General features: G+C 64.1%; 2 protein-coding genes across 2 annotated transcripts; both read left to right on the top strand.

Moving 5' to 3' along the window:
- Positions 1 to 120: 120 nt before the first annotated feature.
- CDC34 (cell division cycle 34, ubiquitin conjugating enzyme) lies at positions 121 to 4,196 on the top strand. Its single transcript, XM_080359414.1, has 5 exons — positions 121 to 420; positions 2,360 to 2,446; positions 2,726 to 2,823; positions 3,092 to 3,226; positions 3,320 to 4,196. The coding sequence occupies exons 1-5, from the start codon at positions 244 to 246 to the stop codon at positions 3,528 to 3,530; spliced, it is 708 nt and encodes a 235-aa protein (XP_080215540.1). The 5' UTR covers positions 121 to 243; the 3' UTR covers positions 3,531 to 4,196.
- Positions 4,197 to 5,211: 1,015 nt separating this feature from the next.
- Positions 5,212 to 15,910, top strand: BSG (basigin (Ok blood group)). Its single transcript, XM_080359324.1, has 9 exons — positions 5,212 to 5,385; positions 8,478 to 8,825; positions 10,301 to 10,457; positions 11,857 to 11,945; positions 12,113 to 12,240; positions 12,431 to 12,704; positions 14,734 to 14,758; positions 15,060 to 15,129; positions 15,321 to 15,910. Exons 1-8 carry the CDS (start codon positions 5,304 to 5,306, stop codon positions 15,115 to 15,117), a joined length of 1,161 nt encoding a protein of 386 aa, XP_080215450.1. The 5' UTR covers positions 5,212 to 5,303; the 3' UTR covers positions 15,118 to 15,129; positions 15,321 to 15,910.

The following is a 15,910-nucleotide window of genomic DNA, read 5'->3' as shown; positions in this document are numbered from 1 at the left end:
CCCGTTGTTTTCCACGCCCCCTGCACAGATCGTGCGCTCTGATAGGCGGAAGATGCCCCGTGTGGGAGGAGCCTGCGCTGGCCCCGCCCCGCGCGGGCGGACTACAGCTCCCGCCGTGCCCCGCGCGGCTGCGCTCGGAGCGGCCGCGGAGCAGCAGGAGCCGCCGCCGTCCCCCGCCCCGCAGCGGCCGCCGCGCTTACGCCAGTCCCCGGCTTCACTCGCGGCCTACTCCGGCTCCTCGTCATGGCGCGGCCCCTCGTGCCCAGCTCGCAGAAGGCGCTGCTGCTGGAGCTCAAAGGGCTGCAGGAGGAGCCCGTGGAAGGGTTCCGGGTCAACCTGGTGGACGAGGGGGACCTGTACAACTGGGAGGTGGCCATCTTCGGCCCCCCGAACACCTACTACGAGGGCGGGTACTTCAAGGTGAATGGCAGGGGGAGCGGGGGCCCGAGGTGTGTGGTGGCAGATGCGGCTCGGGGGGGCAGAGCTGGAGCAGGGGGTGCTGGGGATGCCGGGGCGGAGGCCTTGGGAAGCGATTTTGGAAGGGCGGGGGCCCAGGGAGGGGGCCCGGGGGTGGGGCTGAAGTGGGTCCTGGGGCCGGTGACAGCGGCGCCGGGGTGATGGGGCCGGGGAGAGCTGGGTTGGTGCTGCTGCCAAATCGGGCAAAGATTCCCCTGGTCAGAAGGCGGATTTGGCCGCCCCAGGGCTCTGTGTCCTGCGGCCTGCGGGTGCCCCGGGCTGGGTGCAGGAGAGCGGGATCGGGCACCAGCATCCCCTCTCCAGGAGGGTCCCGCGGCGTCGCCACCAAACCGGGAAGAAGAGACAAAAGGTTCCTTGTGCAGACGCTTGAGCCGCCTGCGGAGCGGCCGCTGCGGTTTGTTTGGCTCTGAGGGGCAGGGGCGGCGGGCGGACGCGTCTGTGAGCTCCTCCCGGCGTTGCGCAACCCCCGGGGCTGTTTTCTTCCTTTTCTCACCCTCCTCCCCCGCCAGCTCCTCTGTGCCCATCGCGCTGCTGGCAGGGCCGGGGTGACCCGTGCGTGTCACCGGCGGCTCAGCCGTGCCTGACTCCAGGCGGTTTGCTGCTCCCGGGAGAGGTGGCCGGCGGGTCCGGTGCTTCAGAGTCGGGTTGGATCTCTCGCTGGAGCGGAGTCGCCTCTTTTTCCGTCGCCTCTTTGGGCACAGACCCTCTGAACCCTCACCCTTTCCGCAGCTTGCGCTCCCGTTTTGTGCCCGGGAGCTCCAGACCCGGCGCTGTCGGTGACAGCGAGTGGCACTTTCCGCAGAAGAGGAGCGCGAAGGGGCCGAGTCCTGCAGCCTGCGGCACCGCCGGCCGTTTGCGTGCGGCACAGCAGGGCTGCTGCCCCGCTCCCTGCGGGTGGCTCTGCCTGCTCTGTTCCGACACAACAATCGGGTTATTCTGCCAAGTTCAGCTGTTTGGCCGCAGCCCAGCACCCCCGCGTCACCGCGTTTGTGCTGCCCTGGGCTGCTGGGGCTCCGCACACACACAGAACGCGGCCAGACCCCGCCTGGCGTTTCATCTCCCACCCCACGTCCTGCGGAGCTCGGAGCGGCCGGACAAGGGGCCGGGCGGGGAGGTGAGGGGGTGTCGTGCAGGATGGACCCCCCGCGCTCGGGGCCCCTCGGGCTCGCCATAAACCCAACGTGTGCACGGGCAGCGGGGAGGACGCGTTTCTGCCCCGGCACCCGCCGGCCAACGGCTCTGCCAGCGACCGGCTCCGGTGTCGCCTGTTGTCCCAGCTGCAATTCCAGAAGCATCTGAAGCCCCGTTTGCATTTTGGCTCCTGAGTGGGTCCGTGGGGTGGGGAGCGACCCCGGGTCACTGCCCACGGCGGCCGGGGGGCTCGCGCCTTCCCTCGCGGACCCAGCGCCTGCGTTCGCGTGTGCGTGAGCTGGGGGAGCAGGAAACGCTCTGGAGTCGTGGTGTGTTCTGAGCCGGCAGCGGGCCGGGCTCTTCGGCTGCCCGACCCGCGCGGGCTGGGCCAGCGGGTGCCGGCTCTGCCGCGCTGGGGCCGCGGGCTGCGCCGTCATCTTCATGTGCTTTTATTTTTAGCACCTGAGCTACGCGCTGCGGCTGGTTCTCACTCGGTCTCTTGTTTTGAGCTGTGTCGGGCTATTTTTAGAGGTTCCGCGTGTTGGTCGGAGCACTGAGCGCCTGACGCTGCGTCCCCGTGAGCTGAGTGGGGAGCAGGTCATCGCTGGCGCTGCGGCCGTCGCCCACGCCGGCAGCGGCACAGCCGCCCGTGGCACCGGGTCCTGTTTGCCGGCGCTGCTGGGGGATCTGTGGTTTCCTTCCCGTCCATCTCGCAGCCTGACGCTCGCTTCTCCTCGTTGTTTCCCTGCAGGCTCGTCTCCGGTTCCCCATCGACTACCCCTATTCTCCTCCTGCCTTCAGGTTCCTGACCAAGATGTGGCACCCCAACATCTACGAGGTGGGTGGCCCGGGATGGTGTGGGACATCTCAGTCAGGCGGGGGACACGTGTCCATCTGCCGCGGCGGTACCGGCTGGCAATGCCGGCCTTTGTCCCTGGCGCCTTTGGCAGTTAGTGCCTGGCACTGGAAATGCCGCTAACGAGCTCACGGCAGCACAGGCGCTTCCCTCAGCACAGCGGGGACCGTCACCTCTGCTGCCCCTTCCTGGGGACCCGGAGAAGGGGCTGGGGTTGTCTCACAGCAGCTCCTGACCGTCCCGTTTCGCTTGCGCTTTCAGACCGGCGACGTCTGCATCTCCATCCTGCACCCGCCGGTGGACGACCCGCAGAGCGGGGAGCTGCCGTCCGAGCGCTGGAACCCCACGCAGAACGTGCGGTGAGCGGAGCTGCGGGCGGGGGCGCCGGGACGCGGGGGTGCCCGGAGCTCGCAAAGGGCATGGGGGCTGCGGCTTCACTGAAGAGCTGGAGCCTGGCGGAGCCGCGCCGCCGGGCCCCGCGCTCCAGGCTGCTCGGCTGGGCAGGATCCGCGCTCACCGGTGCCAGCGCCAGGTCCCCCAGCCCTGGGACGCATCCGCATGGTGACACCGAGGCCGGTGGCGGCTCTGACTCGCTGCGGTTCTTACCTGCGCCTGTTTGGTTGCCAGGACCATCCTCCTGAGCGTGATCTCGCTGCTGAACGAGCCCAACACGTTTTCCCCAGCCAACGTGGACGCGTCCGTGATGTACCGCAAGTGGAAGGAGAGCAAAGGGAAGGACCGGGAGTACACGGACATCATCAGGTGCGTGAGCTCGGCCCGTCTGCGCGGGTGGGTGAACCCCAGCCGGGGCTGGGTCACAAAGCTCCGTCCTCACCCCCGCGTCTCCCCCTCCAGGAAGCAAGTCCTGGGCACGAAGGTGGACGCGGAGCGGGACGGCGTGAAGGTCCCCACCACGCTGGCCGAGTACTGCGTGAAGACCAAGACTCCGGCCCCAGACGAGGGCTCAGACCTCTTCTATGACGACTATTACGAGGATGATGAGATGGAGGAGGAAGCAGACAGCTGTTACGGCGATGAGGATGACTCCGGCAACGAGGAATCTTGATGGCCCTCCGGCATTGCAAAACTTGCTATAAACTACTGAATTTTACCTCAACTAGGAGAAACTGGCTTGAATTTAGGATCTGTCAGCCCTGAGATTAACTCTCTACCTCGCAGGGAGACTGTTCTGCTGTTGCAAAGGAAACCCCACCACTGTCTTTGTAGAAAAAGCAAAAAATCAAACCCTATTTTATAACTTGCTGGGTGAGGGGTGGGCGGGGAGGGGGAAGCGGTGTCGGGGTGTTCGTGAGCCCCCAGAAGCCGGGAGCCGGTGCCTCGGCTGGGTGCAGAGCGCCGCGGAGCAGGCGGTGGCTGCTGGTTCGGGTGCGTCCCGCCGGTGAGTGGTGGCGTTGGGGCAGCGCCTGAGCATCGCGCAGCTTCTCCGGCCTCTGCAGCGTCTGCGGGAGCAGGGGGAGCGCGGCCGCATTCTGTCCCCGCAAGACCCTCGTGCTGCCCCTTCCCGTGGTTCTGGAGCCGCGTCCGCGGGGAGCAGCGCGGCACGGACCGCGACACCCCGGGAAGGACCGGGGCGCTGGGCAGGACGTGCCGGCAGCTGCAGCACATGGGGACAAGCGTTTGTAGTTTTTAACCAGCGGGGAGGGACAGGGTAGCTCTGAGTCTTTCTGCTTCTGTTTTTTTGGAAACTATTTAATAAAGAACTCAAAGAACAGCGTGCGGTGCGTGGGTGCGGCCCCGCTGGCCCCGCGCGGCGCTGGGCGGCGTTTTCCCCCCTGCCCCCCAGCACTGCGGGCACAGACCCGCCCGGGCAGCGGCTGCTCCTGCGGCCGCGCCCCGAGCCCGCGGGCCCGGACCGGCCAGGACGCGCCGGCTGCGGCACAGCCCAGCGCTACCGGCGCCGCGTCCGGCTGCTGGGGGAGCCCGCGGAGCCGCTGGCTCTGCCGTGTCCTGGCAAACTGCCCGGGGCCCCGCGCAGCCCCGCGGGGCTGCTGCCGCCCGGGCGGGGGGAGGAGCGGAGCGGTGCAACGACGGGGCGCTGGTGGCACCGGGCCCGGCACACGGCCCAGGCACGTGCTGCGCGGGCTCGGGAAGGTGACCGGGATCACGGTCCCGTGCGCCGGGCGGGACGCGCCGAGCGCCCCGGGAGCTGCCGGAACCGCCCGACCCTGCGGAGCGCGGCGGGGGCCGGCGCCGAGGCCCATTGTCGGGCCCTTCCTGCCGCGCACCCCCGGCTGCGCGGCTGCTCCGCGCTCCCACGGCCCGGTCAGCCCGGGGGCGGCTCCCGGGACCGGGAAGGGCCGGAGCCGCTGCCCCGCAGAGGCCCCTCCTCCCCGGCCCCCGGGGTTGTCAGGCTGCTGCGGCCGCCGACCGAGGCCCAGCACCCCTCGGCCTCACGGGAAGCTCCGCCTGGGCCAAGAACCGGGGCCTGGCGCTTCCCAGTGCCCCGGGCAGGGCTCCCGGTGCCGCCCCCGCCGCTGTCCCGGCGCCGCCACCGCTTGTCCCCCGCCGCGCGCCGTCCGCCGCTCCCCGCAGCGCCTCCCCATTGGCTGCGCGCCGGACGGTGGGCGTGGCCGCGGCGGGACCGGCCCGAACCGGCTCTCCCCGCAGGGGACGGGAGGGAGGAGAATGGCGCTCGCTCATCCCCTCTCTCTGATTGGTCGCATCGAGATAGATGGGCGTGCCAGCTCGCCGGAGTGTCGCGCGATTGGCCGACGGGCGGGGTGAGGGGGCGCGGCCCTCCTTGGGCCCGCCCCCGCCTCCGTGACCCGGCGCGGTGCTTATAGCGGGCGGCTCGGCGCGGCGTGCGGGGCGAGCGGAGATGGCGGCGATGGGGCCACGGCCACGCGGGTTCCTGGCGCTGCTGCTCCTCGGCGGGCTGGTGGCCGGTGCCGCGGGGACAAGTACGGGATGGTGGGGCGGGGGGAGAGCGCTCGGTTGGGCCGGGGAGGGAGCGAGCGCTCGGTTGGGCCGAGGAGGGAGCGAGCGCTCGGTTGGGCCGGGGGCGCTCGGTTGGGCCGGGGGGCCATTAGGGGTGGCGGCCGCAGGGCGGACGAGATCGGAGGGGTCATGGGGTGGCCCAGCGGGGTTTTGGGAGGTCCTGGGGCCGTCCAGGGGTCCCCGGGCCAGCCCGGCGGGGACCCCGGCTCCGTGGGGCGGCTCTCGGGCGGGGGCCGGGCCGGGTCCCCGGGAGGGGCTCCGCGGTGGGCTCTGCCGGGGCGGCGGAGCGGGGCCGGGGCCGAGCGGGTGGCGCCGAGGGCGCCCTGCGGGAGCGCACGTTCGCTGGCGGGCGTGGCCGGGGGGGCGGGCCGAGGGGGCACCCCAAAGCTGCAGCGAGGGCGGGGGTGCCCGGCGGGGAGCGGCCCGGGCCCGGTGTCCGCGCCCCCCCCGCTCCGGCAGGGCCGTCCCGTCGCCCGCCCGCTGCTCCCGGTCGCACCGCGAACATCCCGCTCCCCTCGGGCAGCAGGCACTGAATTCTGCGGTGGTGCTGACTTGGTTTTCCCTGCGTAAAAGCGGGAAGTTTATTCCTGGGGCTTAGGAGCAGCACCAGATCTCCGGGCTCTAAAACGTTAAAGACGTTCACATGATGCTTAAGTGGATAATCCGCTAACGAGGAAACAAGCGCGGGCGCTCCGGTGCGCGGGTGGAGCGGGACGCGGCGCTGGGAGCTGTTGGAGCCCGGTGGCGGGTGTTTAAAGCACATCCCAACGAGCCGGGCTTTGCCGACATTTCGTTTTCTCACTTCTGGCGGCACCAACGGCACCGGCCGGGCCCGGGGAGCAGCGGCCACGGTGGCAAACGGCGGGTTTTGCCGGGGCCCTGCGGTCCCGTTCGGACCCGGTGCGGGCGGTGCCGCTGGTAATGGTTTTGCTTTGTTGTGAGGGGCTGGCTGTTGTTTGTGGCTGTTTAGCATATCAAGTGCTAAAAAGCCCTGTAGCCTGTTTGCGCTATCAGACTTATTTCAGTGTGGCAGAGCCGAACCCAAAGACTGACGGCAGAAGTGTGGGAGGATTCTGAAAAATCTGGGGTAGCGACAGAAGTGTCTGCTCCAATATCTCCTTGCAGCAGGGCTGCGTTTTCTTACTGCAGGACAGGAGGGAAGAGCCTTCTGAACTTCACACTCACCTGCAGCCGCTGTGGCCGCATCCTGGCCCCGGGGCTGGCGTGTAACGATGCCAGTTCCTCATGTAAGCGGAGTGGGGGGCTGGAAAGCGAGAGCTTTATGGGGCGGACTCCCCCAGGGATGGTCCTTGTGATCCACGGGGTCTCGGGTTTTGGTCTGCTCGGTGTCCTGGCCGAGAGCGCCTGGTTGTGCGGTGGCCGCCTGGTTGTGCGGTGGCCGCCTGGTCACACGAAGCTGAAGGGGAGAGTAGATTTTATAGCCATTAGCAGAAATGGCAAAAAATGTCACAACCTCATGTGTCCCCTTCCGAGGCCAAGAAACAAAGGTCAGGAGGTACCTGCCAGGCGCAGCCGCTGTTTATACCGTGAGGACTCAGCTCTGCTCGGGGGGAGCGGCTGTTTTTAGTTTGAAGGTGACTCGGGAGGGCTGTGTGACCTCGTCTCCGCCGCCCGGGGAAGCGCCGGCTCGGCTCCGGGATCAGGCTCTTGTTTTCAAGAGCTGGTTTCAGCTTGCGGCTTGTCGCCCTTTGGAAAATTTGGAGTCGCTCGGATCGATCCCAGCGGGTTGATGAGCTCGTGTGGGCGCTTTCCCTGCCCCGGAGTGCCGGGCTTTGATTGCCTGCTCTGGTTGGTGCGGGGAGGAGCAGGGATGTTAATCCCGGGTGAATGCAGCCGGTACTTGTGTTGTTGCTGCTTGGCTGAAGCTTTTTAGCCTGTCTGAACTGTGCGAAGTGCCCTCTAACTCGCAGCAAATAACCTTGCAACAGCTTATTTTGTCAGCATGCAATAATCACCTTGTAGCTGTAAAAAGAACCTTGATCTTTACCAGCGCCCATTTTAAACTGGGCCGTAGTTAAAACCGGGACAGGCTTCTACAAGCGCGGCAGGTTGGGAGCATTTAATCACAGGCCCGGGGTGTAAAAAACCTGTTTGGCGCACAGGTCAGTGGTTCTATAAGTGAAACCTGGCGTATGAGGCAGTTGCTTTCAGCTGGTAGCCCCACGTGTCTTTGGGGACCCCCGTCAGCTCCCCCTGCTTTAAAACCGGTTCAAGGAGATGGTTGTGGTGCCTCTGGTGCAATTCCGTCATCCAGAGTCAATCGGAAACCCCTGTAAAGGCGTTGAATGGTGTGTTAGACTGTACCCAGCAGCACTGCGGGCGGTGTGTGAAATAGCAGCCGTTTTTTAGCCTTTTTTCCTTTTAGAAATGTGAAATTGATTTATTGAAACTTACCGTGCGGACTTGGGTTTGTAATGCCCCTTTGTTTCTATGCTCGCAGAAAACAGCCGTAGAGCTTCTTATTAAAACACGTTCAGGCATTCGAAAAACCAAGGAGAAGCTCACTCCCAAACCCACTTGCTTTGTGCCTGTAGGTCATGGTGCATACACAGTAATTAACATACAATGTTAATTAACGACCGGGTACAGTAATTCCGGAGCGGCGCTGGCGGGTCTGCGGCGCGGCCGGTGCAGGAAGGACGTGTCGCCAGCATCGCCGGTTCTTAAATCTGCCGGGGTGAGTCACGTCGCCCCGCAGCGGCTCATCCTGGCGGGGGTGCCGGAGCCTTCGGAGCAGCCGCTCCAAACCCAGCACCCGCTGAGCGAAGGTCCCGCGGCCGCTCTCCCGACAGCGGCAAATCCCGCGCTGGCCGGTGTCTGGTTCTGCGCTGCGCTCACAGGGCTCTTGTCTGCAGGTGCAACAATCCAAAAGCACAGCCCGTCCAGGCCGGGCAGAGGTCAGAGCGGGGGGAGGCAAGAGGACGCTGTGGCCTCTTCTCAGTGGCTGGTTTTGGTTGGTTTGTGTGTTTTTCTTGTAGCGGGTGACTTCTTGCTTTGCACTAACACTTTGCACTAATACCTCTTCAACTCATAGCTGGCTTTATAAAGTCACCGCTGTCTCAAAAGAGGCTGGCTCAGGACAGCGTGGAGCTGTACTGCGAGGCGATTGGCAGCCCCATCCCCGAGATCCAGTGGTGGTTTGAGGGCAACGACCCAAACGAGACCTATGCCCAGCTCTGGGATGGCGCGTGGCAGGACCGGGTCAGGATCAACGCCACCTACAACCTGCACTCCACCAGCACCATCTCCATCGCAAACCTCACGGCCGATGACTCGGGCATGTACGAGTGCCGGGCCAGCAACGACCCCGACCGCAACCACTTGTCGAAGAGCCCCAAAGTCAAGTGGATCCGTTCCCAGGCGAACGTTTTTGTCATCGAACGTGAGTGGCCGCACTCAGGCCTTGGCACTTGCTCGGACACCGGTGTCTGGTCCTCCCGCCGTGCTCACCCCTGCACCCGTGTCCTGTGGCTCCCGAAAGCTCCCCCACCCTCCCCCGGCTGTAGATCGAGAGATCCCACCCTGTGTCGTCTCCCTCGCCACCCGTGACGTGACCCACCGTGGCCCTGCTCAAAAGCTGGCTTCCCAACCAAAGCGCCCTTCGGCAGTCCCGTGCCTTTTCCGGAGCCGGAGACCTGGACCCCGCCGCTTGTTCCTGCGAGTCCGGGGCTGTTGGCAGAATTGAGTCTCGATTCTGCGCCGCCTCGGCCCGGCCCCGCCAGCCCTTCCCGAGCTCCCGCGACCGCCCCGCTCTGAGCTTTCCTGCCGGCGGGCGCAGACCTGCCTCGCAAAACCTGCCCTGAGGCTCTTGAGATGCAACCGAGTTTGAAGTGGCCGTGTCTGGGTGACACTGGGTGTGACATGTTCCAGTTCTCTCCACTCGCGGAGCTGGGGGGCGAATGGGCGTCTGCGTTGGGTGATGGAGCCCCGGGCCGGCATGAGGGGTTTTCACGTCCTGCTGAGGGCATTTAACATCCTGCCGGGGAGTTTCCGCGAGTCCCGGGGTTAGCGGAGCAGCAGGATCCCCAGCACAGACGTGCCGGGGAGCGCAGGGCTCCGCAGGGCGCCTGGGCGGGGGGAGCGGAGTTCCGTGAGCCCGGTGCAGGGAGGATGGCGGTGCCGTGGTGCCGCGGGCTGTGTCACGGCGGTGCCGTGGTGCCGCGGGCTGTGTCACGGCGGTGCCGTGGTGCCGCGGGCTGTGTCGCGGCGCTGCTCGTGGCAGCTGGTTTCTTGGACTCCTTCCGGCAGTGGAAATGCCTGAGTCATCTTCCGTTGCATAATTTACTGCTGCTGGGCACAGGGGGGCCCAGGACCTTTTGGAGCCGTGGTTCTGTGTGCTCTCCCTGCAGTAAATCTCTCTCTAACCTTTGGGGCCGCATGGGCCGGTGCACGTATTGCTCATACAGAGTCTGGTCGCTGCCCCTGGCACCAGAGGTCACGGCTTTCATCAGTGGCGTTACCTGGAGTCTGGAAAGTGGCATGATCTGGTGTCTCAATGGGCTCAGGCTGCGGAGGGTGCTGGCACAGGGGGTCGCAGCAGCAGAGCCGCGCGCTGCCCTTCGCAGGGCGGCCTCTCCATGGCTTATTGACACCGAGCTCTGCTGCAGGCTCTGTGGGGGGATCCTGCTCGGTGGGGCCGCTGTGGGCTCAGCACCGGGGGGCGGGAGGTGCCGCCAGGTGCTGGTTGGCGAGTCCCACGCCGGTGCTGGCGGTTGTGGCAGAGAGCTGCCCGCGAAGGTAAGTGGGAGCCGCAGCGGGCGCAGGAGCTGCGCGCTTCGGTGACCGCTGTGTTGAAGGCTCTCGGGCAGGCGGTCTGGACGCTGGTGCTGACTTCCGCTGCATTGTTCACCAACGCAGGTCCCGACATCAAAGGTCACGTAACGGAGGTTTCGGGCAAGCTGGTCCTGGCCTGCAACATGAGCGCGCCGCACCCCGCCATCGGCGGCCACGAGTGGCTGCGCGGGGACAAGGTCCTGCAGACGGACGCAGACTCGAGCGCTTTCACCACCTACACGTGAGTGTCGGGCGGGGGCAGATAAGGGTCTGAACGCGCGACAGATGTTTTTATGAAATGCAGTTAACGCTTCCTATCAGCTGAACCCAAAGGCTTCAGTCCTGCTGGACTTGGAGAACACAAGATGAGCTGAGTTTTGGTGAAGCCCAATGTGTTCTGCTCTGTCGGGAGGAGCAGGAAGGGGAGGTTCTGTTACCACAAATATCCTCTCATAGAAGTTCTGCCGCTGCATGTTTAGCTGCGGGCACACAGGTGTTTTCATGCGAGGTCCAGCTGGGGCTGCTGCCCGCGCTGTGTCCGTGTCCGCTCTGTCTGTCCAGCATGGCCTTGCCGTGCTGGGGCCGGTCTCGCATGGGGACGCTGCGCTGGGCAGGACCGCGGCTCCCAGCCGTGCCGGAGCCCGGCTGTGCTGGCTCTGCCGGCGGCTCTGATGTACCTTTCCAAAGTCCAGCGGCTCTCGGGCCGCGCGGGGCGGCTGCTGCGGGTTGTGTTGAGCGCTCAGACGCGGTTTGGGGTGTCGCTGCGCGGCAGGGACACCGCCCGCACTGTCACCGTGCAGCGAGCTCTCCTCTGCCATTAGAGCCAGGCCGGGCTGGCGCTGCCCCAGCCGCTCCGGAGGCACCGTGTCCTTTGTGCGGCAGTGCCGACGTGCCTGCCTCCCCATAGCAACAGGGAGCTGAACAAGGATTAAAGTATTTATAACCCAGCCTCCCTCGCGTGACCTCAATTCCTCAGCTGAGTGGTTTTTGGAAGCGGGAAGCGCCGTGCACAGCACAACTAACAAACAGCCTGTTGTCCCGGCGTGGCCACGGGACTGAAACTTCGCCTGCCCCTTCCCGCCGGGTATTACTGAGCTGCAGAATGGATGTTTGTTGCAGTTCTGTGTAATCCGCTAAATCTCATTGCAGCAGCTTTGCAAAAAGGAAAATGCGAGAGTTGTCCCTGTGCTCGGATTGATCCAGAGTGAGCACCCTGGGGGTGCTTTGCGTGTGTTCCAGGGGCCTTTTCTGCACGGGAGGAATGGTTTTGCTCTGCGCTGCTCCCTGCCCGTGTCCCCCAGGCGGCCGGGCTGGTGCACAGCGCAGCTGGTGCACAGCGCAGCTCTTACGGTTGTTCCCTTAGTAGAGAGGGACCCTGATCCCAGGAGTGGTTTGTGTGGGGGGGAGAGCTGCTGGTTTTCGGTGTCCAGAACCCAAGACTGGGGGTCGCTGACCTGGCAGACCCATATCAGAGCTGGTGTCCGTGGAATCCTGCTCCCCATCTCAGTGGTTGGTGTGGGTACACAGCGCAGCGTGAATACTGGTGTTGGAATGGGAGAAAGTGCCCGTGGGGGAGGCGGCGGCTGCTCTGGGTTTGGTTTGTGGATCAGTCACTCACCTGACGTCCTGGTTTTTGGCAGAATCGAAGGGAAGAAGGAAGAGCATTCTGGCGTCTATGAATGTGTCTACAAAACAAGCCCTGTGATAAAAGGACAAGTGAATATTTCAGGTAACCTCGTGTTTGCTTCTGGCCTTGGTGTCTTTCCAGCGCGTTGCGGGGCCGTGGGGCTGCGGGGCCGTGGGGCTGCGGGGCCGTGGGGCTGCGGGGCCGTGGGGCTGCGGGGCTCTGCGCGCGTCCCGCCGCTGCTCTCTGATTTTCTGTTTCTCTTGCTGTAGTTCCGCCCCAGGTGGTGCCGTACAAGAAGTCCGAGCATGGGAACGAGGGGGACACGGGCGTGCTGACCTGCAAGAACCCCTCCTTTCCCCCCGTCAACTCTTGGACCTGGTACAAAAGCGGTCAGGAGGTAAGTGCTGCGGTTGGCTCTGTCTCCCCTTCTGCCCCCCCCCCCCTTTCCGGCGGGGACCTCGTTCCCTCAGAATTAGTGATTTCAGAGCGGGCTCCGCAGCCCCTGGCCGGGGGGTTTCTGACCCTCGCCCAGGAGCGAGCGCTCAGGTCAGCGCTGCCCTGAGAGCCGCTTCTGTCCCTCCCTCCAGCCCATCATCAATGGTTCTGGTCGATACATCATCAAGTCCAGCGGCAACAAGACAGAGCTGCGGATCCTTAAGCTGAATATTGAGGAGGATACGGGCGACTACCACTGCAACGCCACCAACTCCGACGGCTTCGGCGGCGCCACCGTGAACCTGCGCGTGCGCAGCCGCCTGGCCGCGCTCTGGCCCTTCCTGGGCATTGTGGCAGAAGTCCTCATTCTCGTCACCATCATCTTCATCTACGAGAAGAGGAGGAAGCCAGATGAGGTTCTTGATGGTAAGAGAGGATTGGGGTCAAATCTTGATGGGGAGACCAAGGAACTTGTAGGGTGCAGGGAAAATGTTCTAGAGAGCTTGGAGTTCTCCAGCTGGGCGTTAATCCGAGGGCTGCTCCCCCGGCACTGTGGTGTTCCCAGGCTGCTTTGGCCGGGAGGTCGCAGGTAATTGTGCTGTTTCTGAGAGTCCTTCTGTGAGATGGGCTCTGGGTCTGGAGCGAGATAAGATGCAGCTGATAAGGTGCAGCTGGGGTCAGCCTGACCCTCTCTCACCAGCTCTTCTTTGCTCAAGCGCCTCCGTGTGTGCGCAGGACCAGGTTCCCTTTGGCAGCCAGCACGCAGGAGAAGCTGATTTCTGAATAAACAGCGGAGCTTTTCTGGTGCTGCGAAATCAGGGGACCGTGTCAGTGGCTCCATTAGACAAGGCTTAGCTTAATTCAGGTTCAGTTCATGGGTCTGTTTGGGGTCCTCAGATCCACACATCCTGACTCTCGGAGACTTCCCTCAGAGCCTGGGGCTATCTTTAATCTGCCCTGGAAATACCAGCTCCTCCCTTTCCTTATCAGTAGGAATGTGCATTGTGTTCACAGCCGCCCCTCCCTTATCTGATGGGGCGAACAATGTGTGAACGCTCTGTATCCTTCCTGCGCACCAGGTGGGAGAGCGGGAGGAGCAGCACAGGGACTGGCTGCTCGCCCCTCCCTGCCCGTGGAATTCCACCCCAGGCCATTCTACAAGCAGATGCTGTGCCCTCTGACACCCTTGGTTGGCAGGCAGGTGTTGTATTGAGGGTGTTGTAACTGCATCTCGCAGAAAGAAATAACCCGTATCCCCTGTGGGTGATCTGGCTGCTGAGGACGTCAGCCTGGCCCGGGTTAAGTCAGCGCTGCCCTGTCAGAGCTGCAGCAGCTGCCCGGACAGACGGACAGGCGTGTGCGAGGGGCCCCGGTGCTCCCTGGGCAGAGCCCTGGGCATCCAGATTCCCAGGCGCCCGTGGATGAGGACACAGCATCGTTCCCGTTGGATGAACACACGCAGCGTTACGCTGTCCTGGCGCAGCGTGGTTCCCTGTCCTCAAAAGCCTTTGTAGCTTTGTCCCTCTGGAGAGGTGGCGGTGACAAGCGCTGTCCCTCGCGGTGGGTGGTTGGAATCGGTCTGCGTGTGCGCGGTGCGAGATCCTTGCTGGTGTTATCTTTACACTCTTCCTTCTCTGCTGCCGCCGCCGCCTCCCCGGTAAGTCGCAGGTAGTTCGGCCGTGTTTGTGCCCGTCCTCTCACCAGCTCCCGGGCGCCCAGGGCAGCGCCAGCGCTCGGCGTGGGGATCCCGAGGAGCTGGTGACAGGCCCAGGGCTGGGCAGAGGTGTTTCCTTAGCTGTGCTGCTCGGCGTAGCCAGAACGTGATGTGCCGTGTGCTTGTTTTGAATTCCCAAACCCTGGGGAGCAAGGATCCTGCCCGACACGTCGCCTTTGGCTCCCCTGGGCTCTGCGGAGCGGTGGGTCGGTGCTGGCGGCTCTGCCATCTTGCAGTGGATCTGTGGCTCTTCTGCAGCTTAATCAGTTACTCAGACGTCACCGTTCAGCAGCACGGCTCCGCATGCTGCCCCGCGCGGTCCCTGTGGCCACCGGGGCTGCTCCGATGTGTGCCCGGGGCGGGTGCGGTGCCAGACCTGAGCTCTGCTTCTCAGCGCTGGCAGCGTGGTTGTCTGGCGAGCCGCACCGACCCTGTGCCAGCAGAGCAACCGCATAACAGGAGCTTATATCTAAGTTTGTGCCTTGTCTAAGCTTAGACAGGAAGGAGCTTAAGCCTCCCGCGGGGTTGGCCGGTCCTGGGGAGCAGGAGCCGCCTGCTGGGCCGGGCGCTGGCGAAACGGGAGCCCTGGTGGGGTGACCTTTGGGCTCAGGCCTGTGCGGGCAGATCCCGTTCCCGTCTGGAACGCGGTCCCCAGGGCGCGGGGGGTGGCAGAGGTGGCCTCTCGCAGGCTCTCCCCTGACGCTGTTTGTTCTTTCTCTCTCCGCTGTCCCGACGGTGAAGATGACGATGGAGGTTCCGCGCCGCTGTGAGTACCGTGCTTTTTCCTGCTTGGTTTGTGCTGGCAGGTCACGTCATCCAGGGAGTCTGTTCTGGCTCTAAAGGCAGCTTGTGTGGCAGTAACAGCTCGCTGCGTGGGTGACTTTCCCCCATTTAATGTGGCCTGTGTATGAAGCACGTGTGACTAGGGATGGCACCAGCTTCTCAAAAGCTGACGCTGTTCTGGTGACCGATCTCATCTTGGCCATCCCCGCGGGCCTGGATCGCTCTGGCGGGTGGGATGGGGCCGTGCGCCTTTTCTCTCCTCACCGCCCCTCTTCTCCTCCCAGGAAAAGCAATGCCACGAACCACAAGGACAAGAACGTCCGCCAGAGAAACGCGAACTAAGAGCGGGGCCAGGTGAGTGTCAGCTGGTGTTGGGCTCCGGGGGCTCCGGCGCCCGGGGAGGCGGGACAGGCTGGTTCCCCCCGCCCTGCGCTCCTGCAGGGTCAGGCCACGGGTGTCCCGTGTCCTGTGCTGCTCCGCCAGCGCCGTGCAGCCTCACTGCTGTGACTGGGTTATCTGACGGGCTTTTCTTTCTCTCCTACCAGGTGATGTGTAGATGAAGAACTCATCTGTACAATTTTATTTTCTTCTGATTTTTTTTGGTAAAATAGCACCGTGAAATATTTTAGTGCGTCCTTGCGATTCAGTTACTTCACTTTCTAAAGAAACTTAAGTTGTAGAATCTAAAATACATTTTTTTTAAGAGTTGTGGGAGGGTTTTTCTATCTGTAAATGTAAATCCCCTGTTGCTGGTAGTGTAGGTCTGTCCTGGTCTCTCTGTGCTGTGCAGGGCGGGGGGTGGGAGCACGACTGTGTCCTCCCTCCCGTCGGCGGGGAGCTCAGCCTGCCCTCCCTGCCCCCGGCGCTGGGGCTGGCGCGGGATGAACACAGAGCTGTGACCTCAGTTCAGGGGCCGCTGTGTCTCCTCAAGCTGCTGCAGCGGGGTCGGTGCTGGGGGCAGCTGAACAACGTGTGTTCTTGTGCTGGAGCCATCGTGATCTTGCTGTGACGTGGGCGCCCGAGAGCAGACAGATGCTCAGTGGAGTCTAATACCTTTATTGCCGGGTAGCGTTGAACTGTTCCATCTGTTAACACACTTCACCAATAAAGATGATTCCTCTCTCTTTTTTTTCCA

Source organism: Nesoenas mayeri (assembly GCF_963082525.1).
Source record: "Nesoenas mayeri genome assembly, chromosome: 25".
Classification (NCBI taxonomy): Eukaryota; Metazoa; Chordata; class Aves; order Columbiformes; family Columbidae; genus Nesoenas; species Nesoenas mayeri.
This window is presented reverse-complemented; position numbering and strand designations above follow the sequence as displayed.